General features: G+C 39.3%; 1 protein-coding gene across 1 annotated transcript in view; it reads right to left on the bottom strand.

The window, feature by feature from the left end:
• Window positions 1–5358: 5358 nt before the first annotated feature.
• The window catches only part of SCG3 (secretogranin III), a 40783-nt gene continuing 22458 nt past the window's right edge, over window positions 5359–23683 (bottom strand). Inside the window, exons 9-12 of the mRNA XM_075207998.1 lie at window positions 17818–17901; window positions 12978–13109; window positions 8826–8906; window positions 5359–7491 (exon numbers count right to left, since the gene is read on the bottom strand). Of these exons, the coding sequence (XP_075064099.1) occupies window positions 7373–7491; window positions 8826–8906; window positions 12978–13109; window positions 17818–17901 (416 nt within the window). The 3' untranslated portion in view covers window positions 5359–7372. The remainder of the gene's footprint in view (window positions 7492–8825; window positions 8907–12977; window positions 13110–17817; window positions 17902–23683) is intronic.

Raw genomic sequence — 23683 nt, 5'->3', positions numbered from 1 at the left:
CTGCTTCTGAGTCTGATTTTATTTTGTTCAGTTCCATTTATTACCCAAATTATTTATTATTATTTATAGGGCACCACAAAATTTCTGCAGCGTCGTACAGAAAACAGACAGTGGACCATACAGAGTAATACAGTACAGAACAGTGAACAAATATAGCAGTACTTCAATAGCTCTAAACATAACTAGCACAGTGGAGTTGGAGGCGAGGAATAGGTATAGAGACAGGAGGGAAGAGGGCCCTGGTCGTAAGAGATTACATCCTAAAGGGAGGGGAACAGACAGGAGGCACAATGGGGAGTCGGAGGGAATATTCGCAAGAGGAGCGAGTAGCAGGACGGGATGAGAGGTGAGGATATCGGGCATGGGGAGAAGGTTAGATGTAAGGGTGGTATGCTATGATTAACAGATGAGTTTTAAGTGCTCATTTGAAGGTGTAGAAATTAGGGTATAGTCGGTGGGAGCGTGGGAGGTCTTTCCAGTGAAGGTGGGCATCCCGGGAGAAATCTTGGATTCTGGAGTGGGACGAGGTGATCAGACTGGAGGAGAGACGACGGTCATTGGCCGATCGCAGGGAACGGGAGAGAGTGTGAATGGAGAGGAGGTTGGAGATTTATGGGGCAGTGGAGTGGGAGAGGGCCTTGTAGGTGAGGGTAAGCCGTTTGAAGAAGGATTCTGTATGGGGAAGTGGATCCAGTGTAAGGCAAGGCAGAGAGGAGCGTTAAGAGGAGGATCATATAAATATATTCTTCATTATTTGTACAAAAACAACCAATCAATAAACCAAAGCATTTAGCACAGATCTTTAATAAAATACAGTACAGTAAAATAATGTGAATTCTATGGAAATATTATTTAAGGTTGATATTTTAGGAAATAATTTTTGTCCTTGCCCTGTGTATTAAAAAAATTCTTAACAGTCAGTGGGATTCAAATGTCGTGATGATTTAAGTAAACTCCTTTCTATTCTTTTAATGTTGTTACATGTGAAATTGAAGGGTACTAAAAATAAGGTTGTCACCTGTCACTCTTTGAATATACCCGCAGTGTTTTGATAAACGGCACCTTGCAACATTTGGATGGAATGTGAAATTACTGTTCACATCCTGTTATTGTTATACAGCAGTATGGAGCCAATTTAGTTTGACTTCTAGTGTCAAAGCAATAACTCCAGCGTGGAACTAGTCTGTCATATAGAGGACTTCAATTTCTTTTGGTGGATTAAAACAATGTTCAGGTCTTAACGATTTACTGCTGGCATTACATGTAACACTGGCCAAACTGCCATCCAAAATTAAACGTATTTTATTTCCTTTCCTTGCACATGACTACCACACTTTCTGCTCCCATTTGTTTCGCAAGGCAGATCCCTTAATTGTGAATTTTCCTTTAATCAGTTAAAAGCTGCCTAGTTAGACGACTTCAACTGATATCATGTGTGATGCAGCTCGTCCAATAAAAGAGAGAGAAGGCTGACAGGTGCCCATCAATTGTTATTTTAGAATGTCACACTTTTAAATCGGTTGTATTCAATTGTTTAAAGGTAATTGCTAACTGGTTCAGAAATAATTGTAATTTTTCTGGACACTTCTGTCAGCATAGCCTTAAGCTGGGTACACATTGCAGAAAATGACTGCAGATTCGATTTCTGTAACTATTTTACCAATGACTGAAAGTCCCAAGGAGCATGTAGATTTCTGTGTACAAACCTACACAATTTACCTTCATATCTGTGCTCTTCATCTGTCATAACCATTTGCTGAAAAGATAATGGATCTGCGCACTCTAGAGATTTGCCTACACTGTTGGTGAGTTCATACACAATTCCATATTTGCCCAATATCGTTCCATTGTTGATCGTGATGTTTAGGAAGTTGATAAAATCAAACGATACAATGTGCTTTGGTACGATAAAAAACATGATCGTGGGAGCGTACACACTGATGCATTATCGGACCTAACGGTCGTTTATTGTGTGGTTGGCACGATAATTGGTTGAAAATCTTGTAGTGTGTACCCAGCTTTAGTAATCTGGAAGCTTTCACCAATTTTGATTCAATTAGTATTGTATTTTTATCTCTGCTTTAATCTTCCTTATCACAAAATGAAATTACTATCTCAGTGTTATGATCAGTGGACATATTACCAACTTTCAATCATGTATAATTTCTTTCTGCCTTTTATGTTTTGCTAAACACTAGTGAATAGTAAATCATTTTTATTATTTTTATTTAATGCTCTCTGTTCCATTTAAATTAAATTAATGAGAGGAGGTTGTCCAAGGGATAACCGCTAATAGATCCACTGAACACGGCCCCAAATGATCAAGTAGACAGTGGTAAACATTGACAGAAATTTGTAATGATCACACTTTCAGTTAGGGCAACGCATCACAAGAGGACAAGTCATTTCCTAGATGCTCATCTGAGCTGGTTTATTTTACAAAGACAGGTGGGGTTTTAAGGTGACAACATTTTGCGGGGCTCCTCTCCCTTCAGGATTTAGTTGTACATTTTTAGCAGTGGTTCTATTACTTTTTGGTCATTAAGAGTACAACATTGTGACCATGACTAATATTCCAGATAATTTTGCTGATTTGAGACCTGATCCCTTAGATTTTAGTCTCAGGCAGTTGTTTGCTGTAACAAGTGCTATCCTCGGAGGTACTACAGCAATAGTAAATATAAGTAGAGTGAATGCAAACTGCAGATTAAGGCTGTGCATATGCGTTAAAATTCTGCGCATAAAATGTGTTCCAGATACAAGTTAAGCATAAAGGTGCTGTTCCCCAACAGAAAGGTAATGAAAAGAATGATGTATTGATGCAAGATATACTGAATAATCATGTTTCAGGTTATCTGGCACTAAATTCTTTAAAACATTAACTTTAAAACGAATGATTAGATTTTGCCTTAATTGCCTATTTTTTTTTTTTTCCTTAAGCGGAAAATGTAGGTAAAAATCCGTTTTGGATGATTTATGAAGAGGATATGCAACTTTTATGTTGCCAATACTTGCCTATTTCACCTGCTAGTGCCTATTTTAATATATTTTGCCATTAAAGTGCCTAAAATCATAAAAAATGCAAAAATAGCTGTGTTTACTATTTTGTTTGTTAAATCTTAGTGTGATATCGGAGAGATACTAAACAGTAATGGAATCTGCCTCCGATACAGCAGTCACATGGTACATAACATGGCTGCAGATACTTAGCATACTAAACTAGCAGAATACGCAATACACTAGTAATAATCATCATAAATCCTAGTAGCACAGCATAATACATCAGAAGTGCTGTGGATTCAGAATAGGTGTTACTGAGTGATCAAGTGTTAGGGGCATATTCAATTAGCTTTCCGGTCTGGGGGATCGCGCCGGAACAGGCCGCGAAGTCAATCCACGGTACCGCAATAACGTGGATTTTTCGTTCGCACCCCATAGGGTTGCGTACGAAGATCAGCGTTATTGCGGGACCGTATCACCGCCAATACTGCGCAGGTTTCCGGAAAGTTAATTGAATATGCCCCTTAGTGTTTTAAGTTGTCGCTATTTCGCCTGCTCTAAAAACGAAGTTTACTGCACATAATGCTGAATGAAAAGCCTTCTAAAAAAATACTCTATAAACAGTGGATAATTGTAGACAAGAATTTTACTACAGATGGTAAAGTCCTCTTTTGCCAAGCATGTGGCAAAACATTAGTAGCTGGAATCTAAATGAAATGGTTTAATATATATTTTTTCTATTACAGTAAAAATATAAATTATTGTTAAATTTAATATAATAATTTAAATTCTATTAGTCGATTCCTGGTCAACAAAATTTTATTTTTAATTGTTAGTAGCATGGCCATTTTCCTATAGGGAAATCCGGCCCTCTCTAAAAGCCATTTCAAGTGGTAATAGCAGGGCAGAGTTGGCTTAGTCGAAACAACTGTCCACTCATTTCAGTCCAAGACTCAAGAATGCCTTGAGCTGTAAAATTCATATTTGCTTAAGTTTTCAGTAGTAAAGTGATTTTACTACTGAAAACTTAAGCAAATATGTTGTTCATTGATAAGACTTGCATTTTTTTGTTTCTCTTTTATTTTTTTAGTAAAGAAAGTCATTAATAAAGAAATGTGTTCTTTTATGTTTAGTGCTGAAATTATAGTATTTTTAGTTTTTATTTTGGTCTTTTTTAGACCTTATTTGCCTGCCCATTTTTTATCTTTTTCAGTGCCTACCAATCCTCCGTATGCTAATGATGCCTATGTTAATGAAATCATGTTGCTATCTCGTTTACATTTGGGGAACAAAGACATAGGCAGATTTACATCTTCTTGTGGCATTCTGCCTTGTATTTACTGCAGTGTGAGCACAGCCTGGGTGGACCTCAAAAAAAGTGATTCAACACCATAGAACACACTCAGTTCTCACTCTATGGGGCGTATTCAATTGTTCCTCCGGCCGCCGGAAAAACGAGCGCTCTAAAACTATTACCGTTTATACGGTAATATTGCGCGCAAAAACCGTTAATACGGTAGTTTACTCGCTGAATTTCATCTCGCAGCTAGAAATTCAGCGAGTAATTACCGTATAAACGGTAATAGTTTTAGAGCGCTCGTCTTTCCGGCGGCCGGAGGAACAATTGAATACGCCCCTATATTTCTATATTTATCATTCATTGCATGCTATGTTCAGGGCCAACACACCATGGGCAAATGAGCAGTACATAACATAAAACCAATGCCATGTTTTATACCTTGAACAATGTGTAAATAAATAGCACTGCTGATAGAGTAAAGAAAGGTTGATTTAATTTCAAATATGCAGGTTTTTTTTTAATATGAAAATATGTATTGATTGGTGTAAATTCACCACTTAACCATATAATATAAAAAAAAAGCCTCCAAAATGATCCAATGTATAGTATAGGTTGAAAGGTACTGTAAATATGTAATGGTTTCTGGTGTTGAAGTATGTTGTATAGCTTCATGTATTTATTGCACATAAACAATTCCACACTGTTTATTTTACTTTTTTTTTTTTTTTTTATACAAATTACAAGAAAGCAAAGGATAACAGCAAACAACATAACTATAATTAAAATTTTAATAAATCGATGCTTTTACAGAAGAATCCTTTCTGAAAAGTGCAGTTTTCAATACAATGTACAGTATGATGGAAAAAGGATTGGCTTTCATCATATGGCGAACTACCATTCTATTCTTCTAGGCTTTATCAAGATTTAGACAAAGAATGAATTCTACTTATGCATAGATCTAAATCAGTGACCTGCTGCATGGCACAGACATGTTAAGGATGAAACTCAAAGCACAAACAACTGATAATAGCATGGAGATGCGTAAAGCTGCATTTGGAGTGTAGAGTATAAAATGTTGTGTAGTATAGGACTGTTTATTCCACCAAGAAAAAACATTTTTAAACCTTAAAATGTACCCGTTACCTACTTACAATGAAGGCAGCAATTTTTAGCAAACCAGAAATTGAGAATGCAGTCTATTAATGTACTAGGAACTAGTCACACCTCTGAGGCATGAGCACCATGTATTTAGTTATTTGACAGACTACATCTTGGTTCACCCCACAAAATTGCTGTATCTGCACGCTTGTGTTCAACAAGTGCACATTAACATGTATAACACTGTATATATTGTGACAAACCTACTGCAGTATACAAATATTCTTGTAGTCTACTACTAATCTATGGGTGATGTACCTTCTAGAATGTGGTGGTGTCACAAAAGGCTCAAATTAACATAAAGGCCCTGTAGATAGGCTTTTTAAGGGAGCCTCCTGATTATCCATTCATCTCCAGATAGACTCTTATATTGGGTGCTTAGCGTTACAATTTCTGCTACGAGATACCAAGATATTTTAGAATTTAAATGTTGAATGCTTTTTGGTCTTTTCTTTTACATTTTCTTGTGTTAGTGATAACAAAGGGTTCCTGTTTACTTATCATCCTTTCTGATATGTTTCTGTGTAAGCAAAGATTCTTTAATTCAGATCAGAAATGTAAGGTTAGATCAAGACAAGTGCAGTGGTGTGCTGGCCTTCTATACAATATGCTTCCGAAAATACAGGATTCTTCAGCTCTTTACATTTCTTTTTCTGAGGAATCTGTGTACTGACGTTGTAAACACAAACACATGGGATGGTGATAACAGAGAAGTACTGCCCTATCAAAGGGTCTGTTGCACCTACAAATTAGACTGATAGAGTAGAATTTAACAGGTTTATTTACTAAAGTGCTCTACTTACCTGCACATAATAAAGGCAGCCATTGTGTAGGCTGAACCAATGCTTACAAGAAAGCAACCGGTCAGTTCACAATGAACCTTGCCTGCTTTGACTACTGCAACTCCCCCCTATCTGACCTTCTCTTGCAAGACTGGCCTTTTTCTCTCACTGCTTCACATCTGCTACACTACTACTGTATATTCCTCTACTGACTCTTCATAATGCTAAAATCCAATTCAAGCCATTCACCTATACCTCTTCCTCATACATCTCTGACCTTGTCACAAGATACTTTTCCTCATGATTTCTTGGGTCTGCCTCAGATCTACGTTTTGTCTCCTCTCTGATTACCACCTCTCCTGCCTTCAAAACTTCTCCTATGCTGCACTCCACTTATGGAAGTCCTTACCCCTCATAACCACTCTGCTGGCAACCTTAAATGTTTTAAGCGTTTTGTCACTATAGGCTCTCCTTCCTCCACATCATACTAGTCACCACTGAGTGTTACTACCAGCTACTGTCCCAATCTCCACTCCGAGTCTTCCTAGCTCATATCGCCTTAGTGTTGCCCTCTCCCTCCAATCTGTAAGCTCTCTCACAAGCCCTTTCTATCCTCTTTCTCACCTCTGCACCTTCTCCGTCAACCTCATATGTACTTGCAGTTTTTATGCATGATCTGTTATAATGACTGTCTAGCAAGGTGGAATTTTGTAGTGCCTTACAAATAAATGATGATTATGATGAGCCAATTCATGGCAAATATTCATGGACCACTAGTTCCTAGTTAAACGATGGACTGCATTTTCATGAACACTTGTTTAGCTCACAAAATAGCTGCCTCCGTTATGTGGAGATGACAGGTGCACTTTAAATGTATAACTTCCTTCCAGCCAGTGTAAACCGTGTTCCCCTCTATCCCTACAATCAGTTTAGGGGAAGGGGGGAAACGAATGCAACTGAAAAGAGTCCAAAAAATCAAGGCCTATGCTGCCTTTGTGAAGAAAGTTACGTCTTTAGTAAATAAACCTGTCTGAAATACATTGGAAAAGAGTGGTTTTCAGATCATGGGATTTAGTTTCTAAATCTAAAGCTTATTTCCCATGGTAGTAAAGAGCATTCCTCCAATTCTTCCTCACAGGCTGCTGTAGATACGCTTTATTACATTGGCTTCTTCCTTGTCCAGGATTCCTTTTTCTACGTAGGCATCTGCCTGCTGGTCAATGAAGTCTCTCAGTTTTGAAAGATCATAATCTGGAAAAATAAGTGTTGATGTTTACAAATTACCTTTACTGATGAATCTATAATTGCCAATACAGTATATGGGACATGAAGGATATGATAATAAGGATATGATATCCCCTTAGATTGTACGCTCCTCTGAGCAGGGCCATCTCTCCTCCTGTTTCCACCACTTCTAACTCTGCTCTCCAGCTACTTAGCCCTCCTCCTCGAGGGTCCTCCACCCCACGTCCACTCTCGCTCCCTCCTCCCCCCTGGGGGTCTCCCTGTCTTCCGCGCCCTCCTTCTTGGGCCCCGTCGTTTGCGGATCCTCCCTCCCCCTTCCCCGCCCTCTCTAGCTGTGCACTGAGCGTACTGAGTTGCTGTGTTTACTGTACTGTGCTGTCTCCCATTGTATTGTGATTTTGTTTGTCTCTGTACGGCGCTGCGGATGCCTTGTGGCGCCTTATAAATAAATATTAATAATAATAATAATAATAAAATAATCAAGTTATTCCAAATATATGACTTGTTTGGGTCAGGTTTGTATATAACATAAACATATATGTTATTCAACTATTACTACATGAATTATATGTGTCCGTGAACAATGTGACCAACCATCGTTACATTGCTGATCATTGGTAACGGGAGGACTGGCCTGGGGTCAAGACTCGACTCAGCAGCCTGTTTTCAATGGGAAAAAATGCAGATGACCCAGCTCAAGGTAGCCCAATATGGGACCTGCCTGGGGGCAGTTGCCCCCCAGCCCAGCCTGCCCCTGATTGGTAAAGGTGTCCCTTACTGAAACTACTTAAATGTATATAAACATGGACAACACCAGTGGTTTGTAGTATTGTGAGCCCACAATTTCTGTACCTCCTTGTTCCATTAGATGAACCATAATTTAACTGTGTATATAATTTCATATTATAAAAGTAATAATCCATTAAAACATAGGTGTCAATAACAGGGTTTTGATCATTTAACAGCCAACAAGCCATTGCTTCAAAGAAACTGATGTAAAATTAGTGTTTTATAGCAATTTTCGGTTTATATGAAATATAATATCCATCTTTAGAATTTAGATAACTGTGAAAACACTTTAGTCCTAGGTTAAACCTGTTTATGTTGGTAAGCAAAGAGACGATAATAGGCTATAAAAAACACAAGTCATACAGTGATAAATACCAAAAACAATGCACCCCATTTTAAGCAATAGAACGTGCAATTGTGTCTGCTATTCCAAATCTTTTTAATGTTTCTTCCTCTAATAAAACTGCCGTAGGTCAGCGGGACAGCCACTGTCTAGAATATAAATTTAGGTGATCATTTAATGATGGTTAATATTGTAATGTTTGTGTTACCTTCTTTATTTCCCTGTTTGTTATGGGTTTTCAGCCACTCAATATTCTTTCTGATTGCTTCTAGATATGCCTCTGCTTTCCCTGGGGGTAAAAAAAAAGAGATCATTAATAATTGATGTCTTGGATAAAAAGCAGTTTGAAGCGGCTATTCTATTTTCAGCATGCATTTAATAGAAAAGTGTTCTTCCTCGTCTCTAGAAAATAACATTGTTTTAGGAATTGTTCGCTGTGATTTATATGGTGTTTACAATAAGTATGATGTTATCATATTTGCGGATATTGCAGGCAGATATTGGTAATGTTTTTTGCCTTCCCAGCAACATCTAAACATAAGCTAATAACTCTTACTTGACAGAGGAAAAAAAAAAAACAGTTTAAAGAATTAATAACCCAGTGTCAAATCTACTAAATGCACACAAGGCCTCAGTTCCTAATTAACTTTGTTATTGGTCTGCCCGACATGTCCTATACAGTTCATCTTCCTTTTAAATACATCAAAAGTAAGTATGCCTGGTCATTTGCCCCGGTGTGAAATTATAATTGAAAGTTTAAAACACTAAACACTAAATTGTGTTCTTTACACAGCAGCCCCTGAAAGATGGGAGAAAACTAAAAAAATAACCATTGTCTGGTGGGCCGTAACTTTTTTTTGTAAGCATTCTAGGGCAGGAGAAAAATCTAAAAATGTATGCACACCTCCTCTAAGCTATACAGCCAAGCTATTCTTTGGCACAATCAGATTCCAATTTAATTTTATTATGAATTGTCCGCATTTCTGATTCATTATTATAAAATAAAGCAGTTGCCTATTGAGCCCACTCCCTTCCCCTAAGTTATAGTCATGTCCCCCATGTAGCAATGATAAAGGTACCATCCTGAAACCCCTTCTTATCTGATAATTGTTGGCACTCCAGGCTCTGTTGTGGCATGGAGAGTATTCACATTGCATATTGGAGGACTGGATGGGACCGGTATTTCAAGATGGCTATGAAAGGAATTGAGGAAGTAAGTGAACCATCTGACTGGACAGATGGCATGGCATTCTACTCATGTGCCATATTCACTTCTTTGTTCCCAGCACTAGACATTTTGAATTACATGCCAGTCATGTACAGCTAAGCACTCTTCATGATGGAAAACAGGAAAGAATGTCTCCAATCATCAGGTAATCATTGGGTCCAAGGGTAGACTTGATCTTGTGACATCAGAGGAGTTCTCTGAGCAGAGGATACTCCCAATGCAGTGCAGGAGAGAACTGTATCATGTATTTTCTGTACACGTATTTTTCCAGATCCATGTAAACTAGAATCTCTATTAGATCCAGTTTGCATTGAATCCATTAGCGTTGACCAAAGAAAATACCCCTCCAACAAACCTCCAATTTAAACATAAGGATAATTAAAAAAAAATTCCATATATTATTTTTAAAGTTAAAATATACAGCCTGTATTAACAGTCCTATTACTCCTATAAATGTAAAGTAAAGTACACATGATGATGCTGATAAAAGTTAAGGTTTTTACTGGACGTGCACGAACTGTCAACCGTAAACAAAAGTAGAATTGAAATCTCCTCCTCCACTCTCTCTTCCACCCCTCCCACTCTTCTGTCCTCCCCCCCCAACCACCTTCCCCTCCACTCCTTCCGTCCCACCACCGGCGAGGAAGTCCACTCTCTCATTTTATCATCCCCCCCCACTACCTGCCCCCTGGATCCCATCCCCTCCCACCTTCTTCGCTCCCTTTCCCCCACCACCTGCTCCCACCTCGCTCACCTCTTTAATCTCTCCCTCTCCACTGGCATCTTCCCCTCCTCCTTCAAACATGCTCTCGTATCCCCCATTCTTAAGAAACCTAATCTCGACTCCACTTCTCTCTCGAACTATCGCCCCATATCTCTTCTCCCATTTGCCTCCAAAATTCTTGAGAGGCTCGTCTGCAGCCGTCTCACCTCCTACCTTTCTGAATACTCCCTCCTTGATCCTCTCCAGTCTGGTTTCCGCCCCCTCCACTCCACTGAAACTGCCCTGGCTAAAGTCACCAATGACCTCCTCTCTGCAAAAGCCAGAGGCCACTTCTCCCTTCTCATCCTCCTTGACCTCTCTGCAGCCTTTGACACCGTTGACCACCCCCTCCTCCTTCACACCCTCCAGTCTTTCGGCCTCTCCGGCCCAGTCCTGTCCTGGTTCACCTCTTACCTTACTCACCGTTCCTTCTCTGTCACCACCTCTGGGTCTCTCTCCCTCCCATCCACCCTTCCAGTCGGGGTCCCTCAGGGCTCTGTTCTGGGACCCTTACTCTTCTCTCTATACACCTCCTCCCTGGGTGAACTCATCAGCTCCTTCGGCTTCAGCTACCACCTTTACGCTGACGACACTCAACTATACCTCTCCTCTCCTGATCTCTCTCCCTCCCTCCTCTCTAGGGTGTCCGCCTGCCTCTCTGCCATCTCCTCCTGGATGTCCTCTCGATTCCTCAAACTTAACCTTGCCAAAACTGAGCTCATAGTTTTTCCTCCCTCTCATACCCCATCCCCTTCTGACCTCTCCATCACTGTCGACAACACCTCTATCTCCCCTGTCCCCCAACTTCGCTGCCTTGGTGTCATCCTCGACTCCTCTCTCTCCTTTGGCCCCCACATCCTCTCTCTTGCTAAATCCTGCCGCTTCCAGCTGCGCAACATCGCTCGCATCCGGCCCTTCCTCTCCCAAGATGCCACCAAATGCCTTATCCACTCTCTGATCATCTCCCGCCTGGACTACTGCAACCTCCTCCTCACTGGCCTCCCCCACTCTCATCTCGATCCCCTTCGATCCGTCCTTAACGCTGCAGCTAGGCTTATTTTCCTCTCTCGCCGCTCCTCTTTTGTCTCCCCCCTCTACCTAGCCCTTCACTGGCTCCCATTCCCCTTCAGAATCCTCTTTAAGCTCCTCACACTCACCTACAAGGCCCTCGCCAACTCCACTGCGCCCTACATCTCCACCCTCCTCTCTATTCATGCTCCATCCCGCCCTCTCCGTTCTGCCTCTGACCGTCGCCTCTCTTCCCCCCTTATAACCTCCTCCCACGTGCGTATCCAAGACTTCGCCCGCGCTGCCCCCCTCCACTGGAACAAGCTCCCTCCCTCCATCAGAACTTCCCCTAATCTGTCCAGCTTCAAACGGGCCCTAAAAACCCACCTTTTTCTTAAAGCCTTTCTGTCTCCCACTTAACTTCCTACCTTATCTTCTGCCTCTGTCCCCCTACTCTCCCTCTCTCCCCTGCGTCTCTCTGTCTGTCCACCCCTCCCCTTAGATTGTACGCTCCTCTGAGCAGGGCCATCTCTCCTCCTGTTTCCACCACTTCTAACTCTGCTCTCCAGCTACTTAGCCCTCCTCCTCAAAGGTCCTCCACCCCACATCCACTTTCGCTCCCTCCTCCCCCCTGGGGGTCTCCCTGTCTTCCACGCCCCCCTTCTTGGGCCCCGTCATTTTCGGATCCTCCCTCCCCCTTCCCCGCCCTCTCTAGCTGTGCATTGAGCGTACTGAGTTGCTGTGTTTACTGTACTGTGCTGTCTCCCATTGTATTGTGATTTTGTTTGTCTCTGTACGGCGCTGCGGATGCCTTGTAGCGCCTTATAAATAAATATTAATAATAATAATAATAGAATTGTGAAAAGGTGTATTTTTCCCTAATGTGGCACATTCTACCTTACATAACAGACTTTAAAATAAACAATATAAAATTTACTTTGGTTTAAAAAAAAATAGTTAAAACGCACCCCCAATGGTGAAAATACATTATTAACACATTAAGAATTGATATGATTCACAGAACAAAACAAAATAGTATATATGTTATAGTTTTGTTTTGTATCTTTGTTCTGTCAATAGTGTGCATGTAGATATAGATATATATATATATATATATATATATATATATATATATATATATATATATATATATAGATATAGATATATATATATAGATATAGATATATATATATATATATATATATATGCATGCATTGGTCAAAGTAGAACTTTAGACGTGGCGGACTGGAAGGTGTAAGTGATTGGAATTTGATTGATTTACAATGAAGCCAGTAGGAAGAGAGGCATACCACTGTGTGTATGTGTATACACACACACACACACACACACACTATAATTACCTTTGGGTTTCTCACTGGTTGTAGCATCTTTTGACTCCGGTAGTTTTGTAGAATCCTTGACTTTTTCGTATTCCTTTTCCATAGTGGTTGCAGCTTCTTTCGTGCTATCAGATTCTTCATCTGTTTTGTCAGCTATGTGGAGAAATGACAGGACTTATCTTGAGAGACTGTTGTTGACTATATAATTATATAATTCAGCTCTTGGCAAGGAACACATACTTTTGTCAAGCCTTTATCTTAAAATATTTAATTTGATGCCAGAAAATATGGTCTCCTAATGCCCTATGTATGCTAAGCTTCTGTCTGACTGCAGTGTCAAACAACTGCTCCCATGATCGCCACTGTATTTCATAGATCTTCAGTTCCTGAAACTTTTATGTTTATGTTTGTGAGAGTCATTTGTACCCTTTTCTGTAAGGTAACTTATATTACTTTTAGCTGTCATCTAAATGTCCATAATAACTAACGTACAAATTTACATTTTAGGACATCATCATTTACCAGAGTCAAGAATCAGAATTATACTGGACATCATCATTTGTCACAATCAAAAAATTGTGTGGTGTGTGAAGAGCGAATAGGAGAATTGATGTCTGACAAGTAATGATTAATGAACAACTAGTGATGAGTATTGAGCGTTGAGACATGGGAAGAGTGATTGGTGAACATGAGAAATGACAGATTATGCATGATAATAAGAAATGGTGTGTGAAGAAACACTCATGAGGAGCAAACAAGCCACCAAAATCACTGCTTGATGTTGATACCATACTTATAGAAAGAACAAGTTAACCCGTGCATGATACTCATGCATTCTAGTCAAATCAAGCTACTAAAGGTCTTAAAAAGGTTCTTGTCATGCATTTGAGCCTAGCCCAGGCCTCCTCAGGGGAAGAGCGTTACTTCCCGATGCAAGCGCCCTTTTTAATGTGTGTTCATGAGGTAAAATTACCTCACGATGAGTTTGACCCCTCAACTCATAAATTTAGCATTTACTACCCCTCCCACGGGGGGAAAGGGGGTTGATGGAAGTTAACTGACTTCACTATTCTAATTTTTTTGTCAAATAATGTCAGTATACCAAATTTCAGGTCAATTGGATGAGCCCTTTCTGAGGAAATAGTTTTTTCCACACACACACACACACACACACACACACACACACACACACACACACACTAACACAAGCCGCTAGGCTTTTACTTTTATATATTAGATAATGTTAAGAATTTAGTAGGTCGGTGTAGTATATAACTCCGCCCAGCAGGTGGCGCTGCAGCTTGAGCACTCTGTCACCCGGTAGTTATTTCCACACACAGACTAACACACGCCGCAAGGCTTTTATATTATAGATAGTCATCTATTTACATTGAGAGGTTTGTACTATTTCTCCCGGCATAGTGTAGTTCAATAGATTTGTTCCAGACAATGACCAAATAGAACACTGTTTCCTTCCTCACAAGTAATGATAGGTTAAGGGCTTTGTGGGCCTGGAGGTGAAAATGATGGCAGGGCCTGTCATGTGATGCTTCAATGGTTGTGGCTTTCTGGAAGTATGTGTGGTTTTACACACCCAATAAATGTAACGACAAATTATTGTTTTGAAGAGTTATAATTAAATACAACATTGTGCCATCAGAACAGTATATAATGTAACACCACCATCTGTTGTGCACTATACTGGGTACAGCGCCATTATCTAGTGACCAGGATGCCATACAGAGCCCCGCCATCTGGTTATCAGTATACTAGGCAGAGTTCAATCATCTGGTGAGCAGTATACCCTGTTAAATGTCTGCCATGCTTCTATACAATAAACGTTCATCTTCCTTGTACCGTAAGTCTTTCCATCTGCACACATTAATTATAGGATAATTCCTCATATTTCTAGACCAGGCATATAGCTATATACAGAGACTAAAAAATTATGTATACCTAGGCTTGGACTATAGCTATATTCGTAGGCTATTAAAAGTGTGCTGAGGACATATCCCATTGTCAGCCATATTATTTCACAGAGGTAACTTTCCCACAGTTGTCATCCATACATTTCATAGTGACATCTCAACTCATATTGCACAAAGATCCCCGTTGCCACCCATAAATTATATTAACCCAATTGATAGCCACACTACACAGAGATACTTCCTCTGTCTGTCATAAATAGCTCAGAAAAACCCCAATTGGCAGCCATGTATATTACAGATATAACCCTCTGCCATATACTGCACATAGATATACCTATTTCTAGTCATATATGGCCATTCACAGTCAACTAAAGCACAGATACCCTCATTGGTAGTCATAAGTAGCACAGAGATACCCAATTCTCAGACATATATTACACAGCGATACCCTCATTACCTCTCATAAATTGCACAGCTACCTGTATAGCCGATCATATGTTGCACTGATATCTGCATTGCCAGTCAAATATCGCACGCAGAAACCTCCATCTAATAAAATAAGGCACTAATCTTGATGGGCCTATTTGTGTATGGAGGCCTAGAGCTCCATCAGACCCATTGTTAATCTGGCCTTGCTTCCAAGAAGTCAGAGAGATGAATAATACATAATGCTGTAGTTTATCATACCATACATTACACATAGATTTGATTTTACAATTCCAATAAAGACCACTGATCAGTGCTGATATTCCAATTATGTAAATACTTTCAAATCCTTTAGCAAAACAGAGACAATAACTATTTGGTCCAATTGCACTATATTATATATTATATAAATTCCAGGTGAGTCAGCACTCAAGGATTTAAGACAGAATGTAGTTGTATCAAAAAGGTGTATTTAATCCATTGGGAATGGATTAAATACAGCTTTTTTTTTTTTATATAAGTACAGTCTGTCCTAAATCTTTGAATGCCGCCTCACCTGGAATCTATTTATTGTACTATCCACACAATGAAGTACGGAGAAAGGCAAAAGGGTAATGTACATCTGTTATTTTGGAGTGACAAGCACCTGGATACTATATATAGATAGATCGATACTGTGGACCTGATTCAAGTCAGAAAGCAAACTGGGCATTATGTCTGTGTTAAAGAAGAGGACTCAAGGTTGGCATAGTTCTGCCCGTATTCAATTCCAAAAGTTTCTTAAGATATGTCATGATTTGATTAGGGTTGGAAGTATGCTCTATATATATATATATATATATATATATATATATATATAAAAACAGTGTGTATTTTCCATAAGCGTAGACACACAACAGCCTGAAGTATTTTAGGAGCAAATGTTTATTACACGCATATTAACAATGAATTCACATCAGAACACTCATAAATTTTATATGATCATAAATGAAAATAATAATTAGTAACAATATAATAACAAACCAACTAAAAAAAAAATACAACAAATTTAATTATAATTTTTTTCAATATCCATATAGACTATTTAAGATTTTTTTTAAAATGTTATCTATTATTTTAAAATATTTAAATGACTCTTCAATGTGAACAGTGCATACAATGCTCATTTAAAATAAATCTTCAGTGCGTACAGTGGTTCTGTGTTAGCTAATGAGACACATGTGAAAGGCAGTATACAAAGACACTGTCATGTCGGTCATCGCTATCATCCAGCATTTACCCCTGTCCTGTACTGCTGAAAACAGGCATATTTCTTCTACACACAGGACTTGAATTAGTTTCAACTGTGTGAACATACCCTTAGGGGCATATTCAATTCTCGGCGGAAACGCAGAGAATCTCGCAGTCTGCGCACGATTACCATTATTCCGGTAATTGTGCACAGAAAAACCGTTAATACGGTAATTTACTCGCTGGGTTTCAGCTCGCAGCTTCCTAAGCCGCGAGCTGAAATCCAGCTAACTATTACCGTATTACCGGTAATAGTTTTTCCGCGGCGCGGGAAAACAAACATTTGAATATGCCCCTTAGTGTACATGTTCTATGTTAGTCCTTCTCTCCCCCGTTCCACCTTTGAAGTCGCAAGAGGTCCTAAGTGTCAGATGCGTGCTGATATGAATTCTGTGCAATTGCAGTTGTGTAATATTTGTGTCTGGGCAGGATGAGTCTTGAATCAGGCCCTATATCTTTATCTTTGCCAAATTATGGCATCACTATGTATCAAAGATACTGTTTTCCACTACACTGGCCATGTCAGAGATAATATACTTCACATATGCTGTATTTGAACAATACTTGCAGTTTATCTCCTTCATTCATATCTTTGTCCTTCAAATTTGCCTTTTAGAGATTGTATTGATCACAAATACACTTCACATCAACCCTGCACCTGGTCCTCCCAGCCCTCCCCCCGTATAGCATCCTGCCACACATAGATTCCTGACAAGACACACATCTTTGTGATAGTCCTTGTCTTCATCGCATAAAATAATAAATACATAATTAAACAAAAAAGGAAGTATACCAAAGCAAAATGTAACACAAGAGAAATTAAAATACTACACTGTTTTCTTTGTCATAAAACAACTAATACTATTATAGCAGCTTTGTTTTACATGGTCACGGAACTCATTATTGAGTACTAATATCCCTTAAAGGTTGCATTATTATATTTATTTATGATTTATGTATTTTCAGTAATTGCAAATGATGCAGATAACTGTTCTCTCTTTGGCTACGGTATAAAGGACTGGTAAGAATTGCAAATGCAATGTTGCCATTGTCCTGCTCTGACACTTTAAATGATGTCTCCACAGTTAATAATAGTTTGAAGGGAATAGGGAAGCAGCCCAATCACATCATTGTTTGGGTGTCCTGTTCATTACAACATTAATTACAACATTAATGGCACAATTTTGACAAATAGAACATGCTGAAAGTAACAATACCTGCAGAAACCTTGTTACTCTGATACACTGCATTTTTTCCAAGCTTGTTCTTTGTCTGTACGGCTATCATGGTATCCAGGTTCTCTGCAGATAAAACATTTTTTAAAAGTTAGTATTACGTTTTATGATTTCAGTACAATGTGTTTTATACTAATAATTTCATGACAATTTTAGTAGTAATTTTATATTTCATGGCAGGGGCGCAGACGCTTCTTTGACAGCGCCGCGGCTGCTGTATAGTACAGTGCCGCTATGTGGGGCACTTAGTTAGCGGAGGGGAGGGGTTTCTGGAGACCCAGAAACCCCCCCTGCGTGCGCCCCTGCATGGTGCAAACTAAATAGATTTGGGTCTGAGATTCTGGTATCTGCTATATGGTGGTAGTGTTGCTCATCCTTCACATATAACAATGAAGTGTTTATGATTTATTTACATATGTTTTTAAAATTACAATAAAAAACAATTCTCCCTTCAAGTGATTTATGATGGAGAATAGACAAGTATCACGGTCAAAGAAATATTATTAGACTTAAATTCTTTACTTTTTTTTACCAATTATTCCAATCAAAGCAATCTGAGTGCAATTGAATATTTCAGGATAGGCACAAATAAGTCTCAATGCTGTTTTTTCTGTTCACTGTCAAATACATATTTAAACTATGTTCACTGTTTTCCACCACTCAGCTCATCAACCTTTAATGAGTAACAGCAAGCTGGTTGTACAACTGTTTGTGTTCTATAGAGGCGTGTTTAACACATACTGGGATACATTTAGAAACCAGGAAAAAATGTGTCATTGCAGTACATTTCATTTTCCCCCTATTTAACCCCTTTGCTGCTAGTGGCCAAATTTATATCTGATTTCATATTGTCTTTTACTTTCTTGCACTGCATCAGCTTCACCGGGAAGAACTTTTTTTTACTGCACCCAAGAAAATTGTAAATTGTTTTCTGTTCCTTTGGAACTTTAGTTGAATATTTTTAGCTTTAGTTAACTAGATTTTTACAGAAAAATGTAAAAATTTTATTTTTTTGTGATTCTTTTTCCCAAAACAGCAAAATAAACTTTACTGTATGAATTGACAATGTTTTCAGAGATACCTAAAGTGTGAACTGGTTTGAAGATCTAGGGGTTTATTTAGTAAGCGATTCTCTGCACTTTGTTGTAATTTTTTAAAATGGCAATTTTATTAAAGACAAAACCCATCAGGTTTTGTCTTCAATAAAATTAGCATTTAATTTTTTTTTTACGGTAAAGCGCCGGGAATCGTTGGTTCGTTGGAATCGCCGCTTAGTAAATATAACCATTGGTCTGTGTTTTGGACCCTGTGCCTACTTTCAACAACCATGGGTTCCTTTAAACAGCAGACTGGGGGCTTGAAAAATAATAATTTACTATTAAAAAGCAGACAAAGGCTATAAACACCATTGTCAGAGTGACGTCAAGGCAAGATCTGTGATAGAATTTCTAGTAAATTGTTATTTAAGCAAAGCACAACTGACATATCCCTGCAAAGAGTCTGCAGAAGTAAACCTTTCCTACTATCTCATTACAAAAGTCAATGTCTGAAGTATTGTACTTACACAGACTTTTACACAGGATTCTTCACACACATGCTGCAAATATTACCACAGAGTTTTTATTATTTGGCCAGAGAATTTGATCAAACGTGGCAGCAGCAATTTAAAGTTTATAATACAATAGAAAGAAGATGACGACAACAAATATTTAACATTACATGCAATGGACTATAAATATAACAAATATACATTTATATTGACAATACAATAAAGGGTAGCTAAAATGTACAGAGTGACGTAGTAAGACACATCAATGAGCAAGTGTAACAATAGTTTTATAAGGAGAGGAAATAGCTTTCTTTTTAACAAAGCTGCAGGGGAATACCAGCTTAACTCAGGCTGAGTGTTTGGTGACTATTCCCTGGATGTGTAATAAAAAATGATTGCAGTACCGTGTTAGCCAGAAAAATCTATGTGATGTTAAATACTTTTGTGTCAAAAAAGACAAAAGTATTATAGGAGTGATACCTTTATTGGCTAACCAAAATAAATTATTATTATATTTGCTAGCTGTCGGAGCACAGAGGCCCTTTCATCAGGTAACTTTACAAATGAATGGCTAAGAAACAGGCACAACATTTAAGAGCCATTACATCAAGAAATCTGTACAGGGAGGAGGGGAATATATCCTTAAGATAAGCTAAAGTAATAAAACTGAGGTTTTCGTTATGGATGGAAGTGTAAAGTCCTATGAGTTCAGAGATCTGGGGGTAAATGTATCAAGAGAGTTTTCCGGCGGGTTTGAAAAGTGGGGATGTTGCCTATAGCAACCAATCAGATTCTAGCTGTCATTTTGTAGAATGTACTAAATAAATGATAACTAGAATCTGATTGGTTTTTCAAACCCGCCGGAAAACTCTCAGCTTGATACATTTACCCCCTGGAGTCATTTTGCTGTGGGGTGTGAAGTGTGTCCAAGTAGTGGGTCATAAATCCAGGTGTTAGGTTGAGCCCTTGTGTCAATGACTGGAATGTTCTTAAATGTGGTTAAATTCCCTGTCATTTTTAAAAAGACCTTTCAGTATTAGGACTTTTAAATCTGTCATACTGTGTCCTGGTCCAGAGAAGTGTTTACCCACGGGAGTGTCCAGACTTTTCTTTATTGTGTGTCTGTGTAGATTCATCCTGCGTAGTAGTTCCTGCTTGGTCTCTCCAATCTAAATTCCCTCAGGGCACGTTGTACACTGTATCATGTACACCACATTGGAGGATGTACATGAGAATGTGTCAGTGATTTTATAGTCCCGTTTTTTGACACAAAAGTATTTAACGTGACTATTCCCTATAAGAGTTGCAGAACACCAGTGAACGAGACCTGGCATTCTTGAACTCTTATAGTGAATGAAACCAGAAAGCATAATATGTTATATGTATAAGGAATAGATACGTCTAAGGACTGATGTATGGATGTACAATGAAACAGAGAGCACCACTAGGACAAAGGATATAGAAGCTGCCTTTGGTAGATAGAAGCTAGGGAGCACAGGACTATAACTGAATACACACAAATACTCTCCTGTTGTTCTATACCCAATGCACCGTCATTATTATTATTATTATTATTATTATCATCGTTTATTTGTAGGGCGCCACAAGGTTTCCGCAGCGCCGCACATTGTACAAACAGTAGACTATACAGTAGACTATACAGGGTAGAACAGTACAGAACAATAAACACACAGTACCAGTACTTCAGAAACTCCGGGAGGGCAGATACAGTAGAGACGGAGCAGAAGAACAGGTAAGAGGGAAGAGGGCCCTGCTCATTCGAGCTTACATCCTAAGGGAGGGTAAACAAAGTCAGGCACAAAAGGGAGCCAGTGAATCAAAGGGGAGAGAGATGAGGGTCAAGGGAGGATGAGCAGAAGAGATGAGAGGTTAAATGGATGGTTGGTAGGCATTGAGGAACAGGTGAGTTTTAAGTGCCCGTATGAAGGAGCACAGATTGGGAGAGAGACGGATGGAGCGAGGGAGGTCGTTCCAGTGAAGGGGGCAGCACGGGAGAAGTCTTGGATTCGAGAGTGGGAAGAGGTGATCAGTGTGGAGTAGAGGCGGCGATCATTGGCTGAGCGCAGGGAGCGGACAGGAGTGTGAATGGAGAGGAGGTTAGAGATATAAGGGGCAGTAGACTGGGAGAGAGCCTTGTAAGTGGTGGTAAGGAGTTAAAAAAGGATTCTGTAGGGGAAGGGGAGCCAGTGTAAGGCGAGACAGAGTGGAGAGGCGGAGGAGGAGCGGCGTGAGAGGAAGATGAGTCTTGCAGCCGCATTGAGTATAGAGCGGAGGGGGGCAAGGTGGGAGTGGGGGAGGCCAGTAAGGAGAAGGTTGCAGTAATCGAGGCGGGAGATGATGAGTGCATGGATGATGGTTTTGGTGGCATCCTGAGAGAGAAAGGGACGGATGCGGGCAATGTTACGGAGTTGGAAGCGACAGGCTTGGGCGAGGGATTGAATGTGGGGGGCAAAAGAGAGAGAGGAGTCAAGAGTGACACCCAGGCAGCGGAGTTGGGGTCATTACACCTAAGTAACGTAAATGACCCCCATTGTCTTTATTTGAAAAAAAAAAAAAGGCATATCCCACTTATCCCAGCACTGAGATTGTGAAATGTATCAACACTTTAAGTTATAATTGACTGGTGAAGACTTAAGCAATGATGTGAATGTGAGACTAGAAGTACTAAACCTCTGGCTAAAAATAAAAAACAATTTTAGTTTAGAATTTTGGCCTTATAATACAGATTATTTCTGTTTTTCCACTGTAGTTGCAAAGCTTTCAAGAATGGAAAAAACAGCTGCTGTATTCTCTAAATACAGCTCACAAAATACCTCATTTGTCTCTACATCAGACACATAATAGGATCACAGTCATCTTTGCACAGGTGGACAGTGTTTGCTTTGAGGAACATTAAGGCAAAGCTGGAGGTGACTCATCCCAGGCACCAGGCTTCAGTTTGTGGCTCGTTTCCAAGCAACTGATTGCCCTAATGGCTTTGCAGGATCTTATCATTCTGATATTCTATGTTACTTTTTTTTTTTTTTAAATTCTTTTGAGTATAAAGAGTTCCAGATACATCTCTTTTTTAACCCCTGATTTACTGTTAATTGTTGCTAAACTTTTAAAGCTTCAACCATTTATGTGGTTTATTAGCTTCACAATATATTCCTACTGGATAATGGAAGTTATTTACTGACATAGGAGCAAAACTTGCATTGTGCAACAACCTGCGGAAACCAATTAGCTATCATGTAAGTATTGCTAATGAGTTGAGAGTAAGGCTGGGAACACAGTATAGAAAATTTCACCCAATGCAATATCGTTAACGATTTTACTAACGACTGAAAGTCGTAATCAGCAGGCCGATTCAAGTGTACACACTTACACGATTTTACAAGATTTACCTTCAGATCTGTGCTCTTCATCTGTTATAACCATTGGCTGAAAAGATAGTGACTCTGTAAACTCTATGGAGATCTGCCTACACTGCTGGTCCTGAGTGCATACACACTGCAGAATTGGGACAACATTGTTCCATCTTTTACCGAGATTTTTAGTCTGTTTATAAAATAAAGTCAAACGATACAAAGTGCTTTGGAACGATAATCGTTGATTGTGGGAGCGTACACACTAATGCGATATCGGGCCGAATGGTCATTTATTGTGTGATTGGCCTGGTAATCGGGTGAAAAACCTGTAGTGTATCCCCAGCCGAAGAGAACGTGTAAGATAGATTTCACTTTGTCATCCACAAATCCAATAGGTTCCACTAAGACATGTTGTGTCTGATGCTGAGTGTGACGTATGCCAGTTTGCATAGTGAAACTCCCGCGAATTAGTACTGCACATATGCACAAAACAAGCCGCACATCTATGCGTGTATTTAGATCTGCTCACATCTGACACGTGCATCCGGAGAGGTGTGACAGGGAAGGGAAGGGGCAGTCTAACATAGTCTAAGTACAGTAAGGACGTGTCTGCATAAATGCAAACAGATGCAGAACTGCACAGAGATCCATGTACGCTTGTCGGCAACCGTCATCACCATCCAGTACAGGTTAGCCCTTTCTGATTGGCTGATTGCAGATTCACCTCCTAAGCTGATAGGTGCTTTCTTTATTTAGTGCATATATTATTTGATTGTATGAGTGTATGTTTTATTTTATTTATTTTTTATTTGTACATGAGAAGGAGAGTTATACCTTCAGTATTGTAAACATTTTTTTTATTTTATTCCAACCTAATAGTAAATGTACAAAAGTTTAAAATATATAATGTCTATAAACGTATAAGTTT

This window comes from Mixophyes fleayi, chromosome 4 (genome assembly GCF_038048845.1).
Source record: "Mixophyes fleayi isolate aMixFle1 chromosome 4, aMixFle1.hap1, whole genome shotgun sequence".
In the NCBI taxonomy this organism is placed as follows: domain Eukaryota; kingdom Metazoa; phylum Chordata; class Amphibia; order Anura; family Limnodynastidae; genus Mixophyes; species Mixophyes fleayi.
Note: the sequence above shows the minus strand (reverse complement) of the source record. Positions and strands in the feature narration are given on the sequence as shown.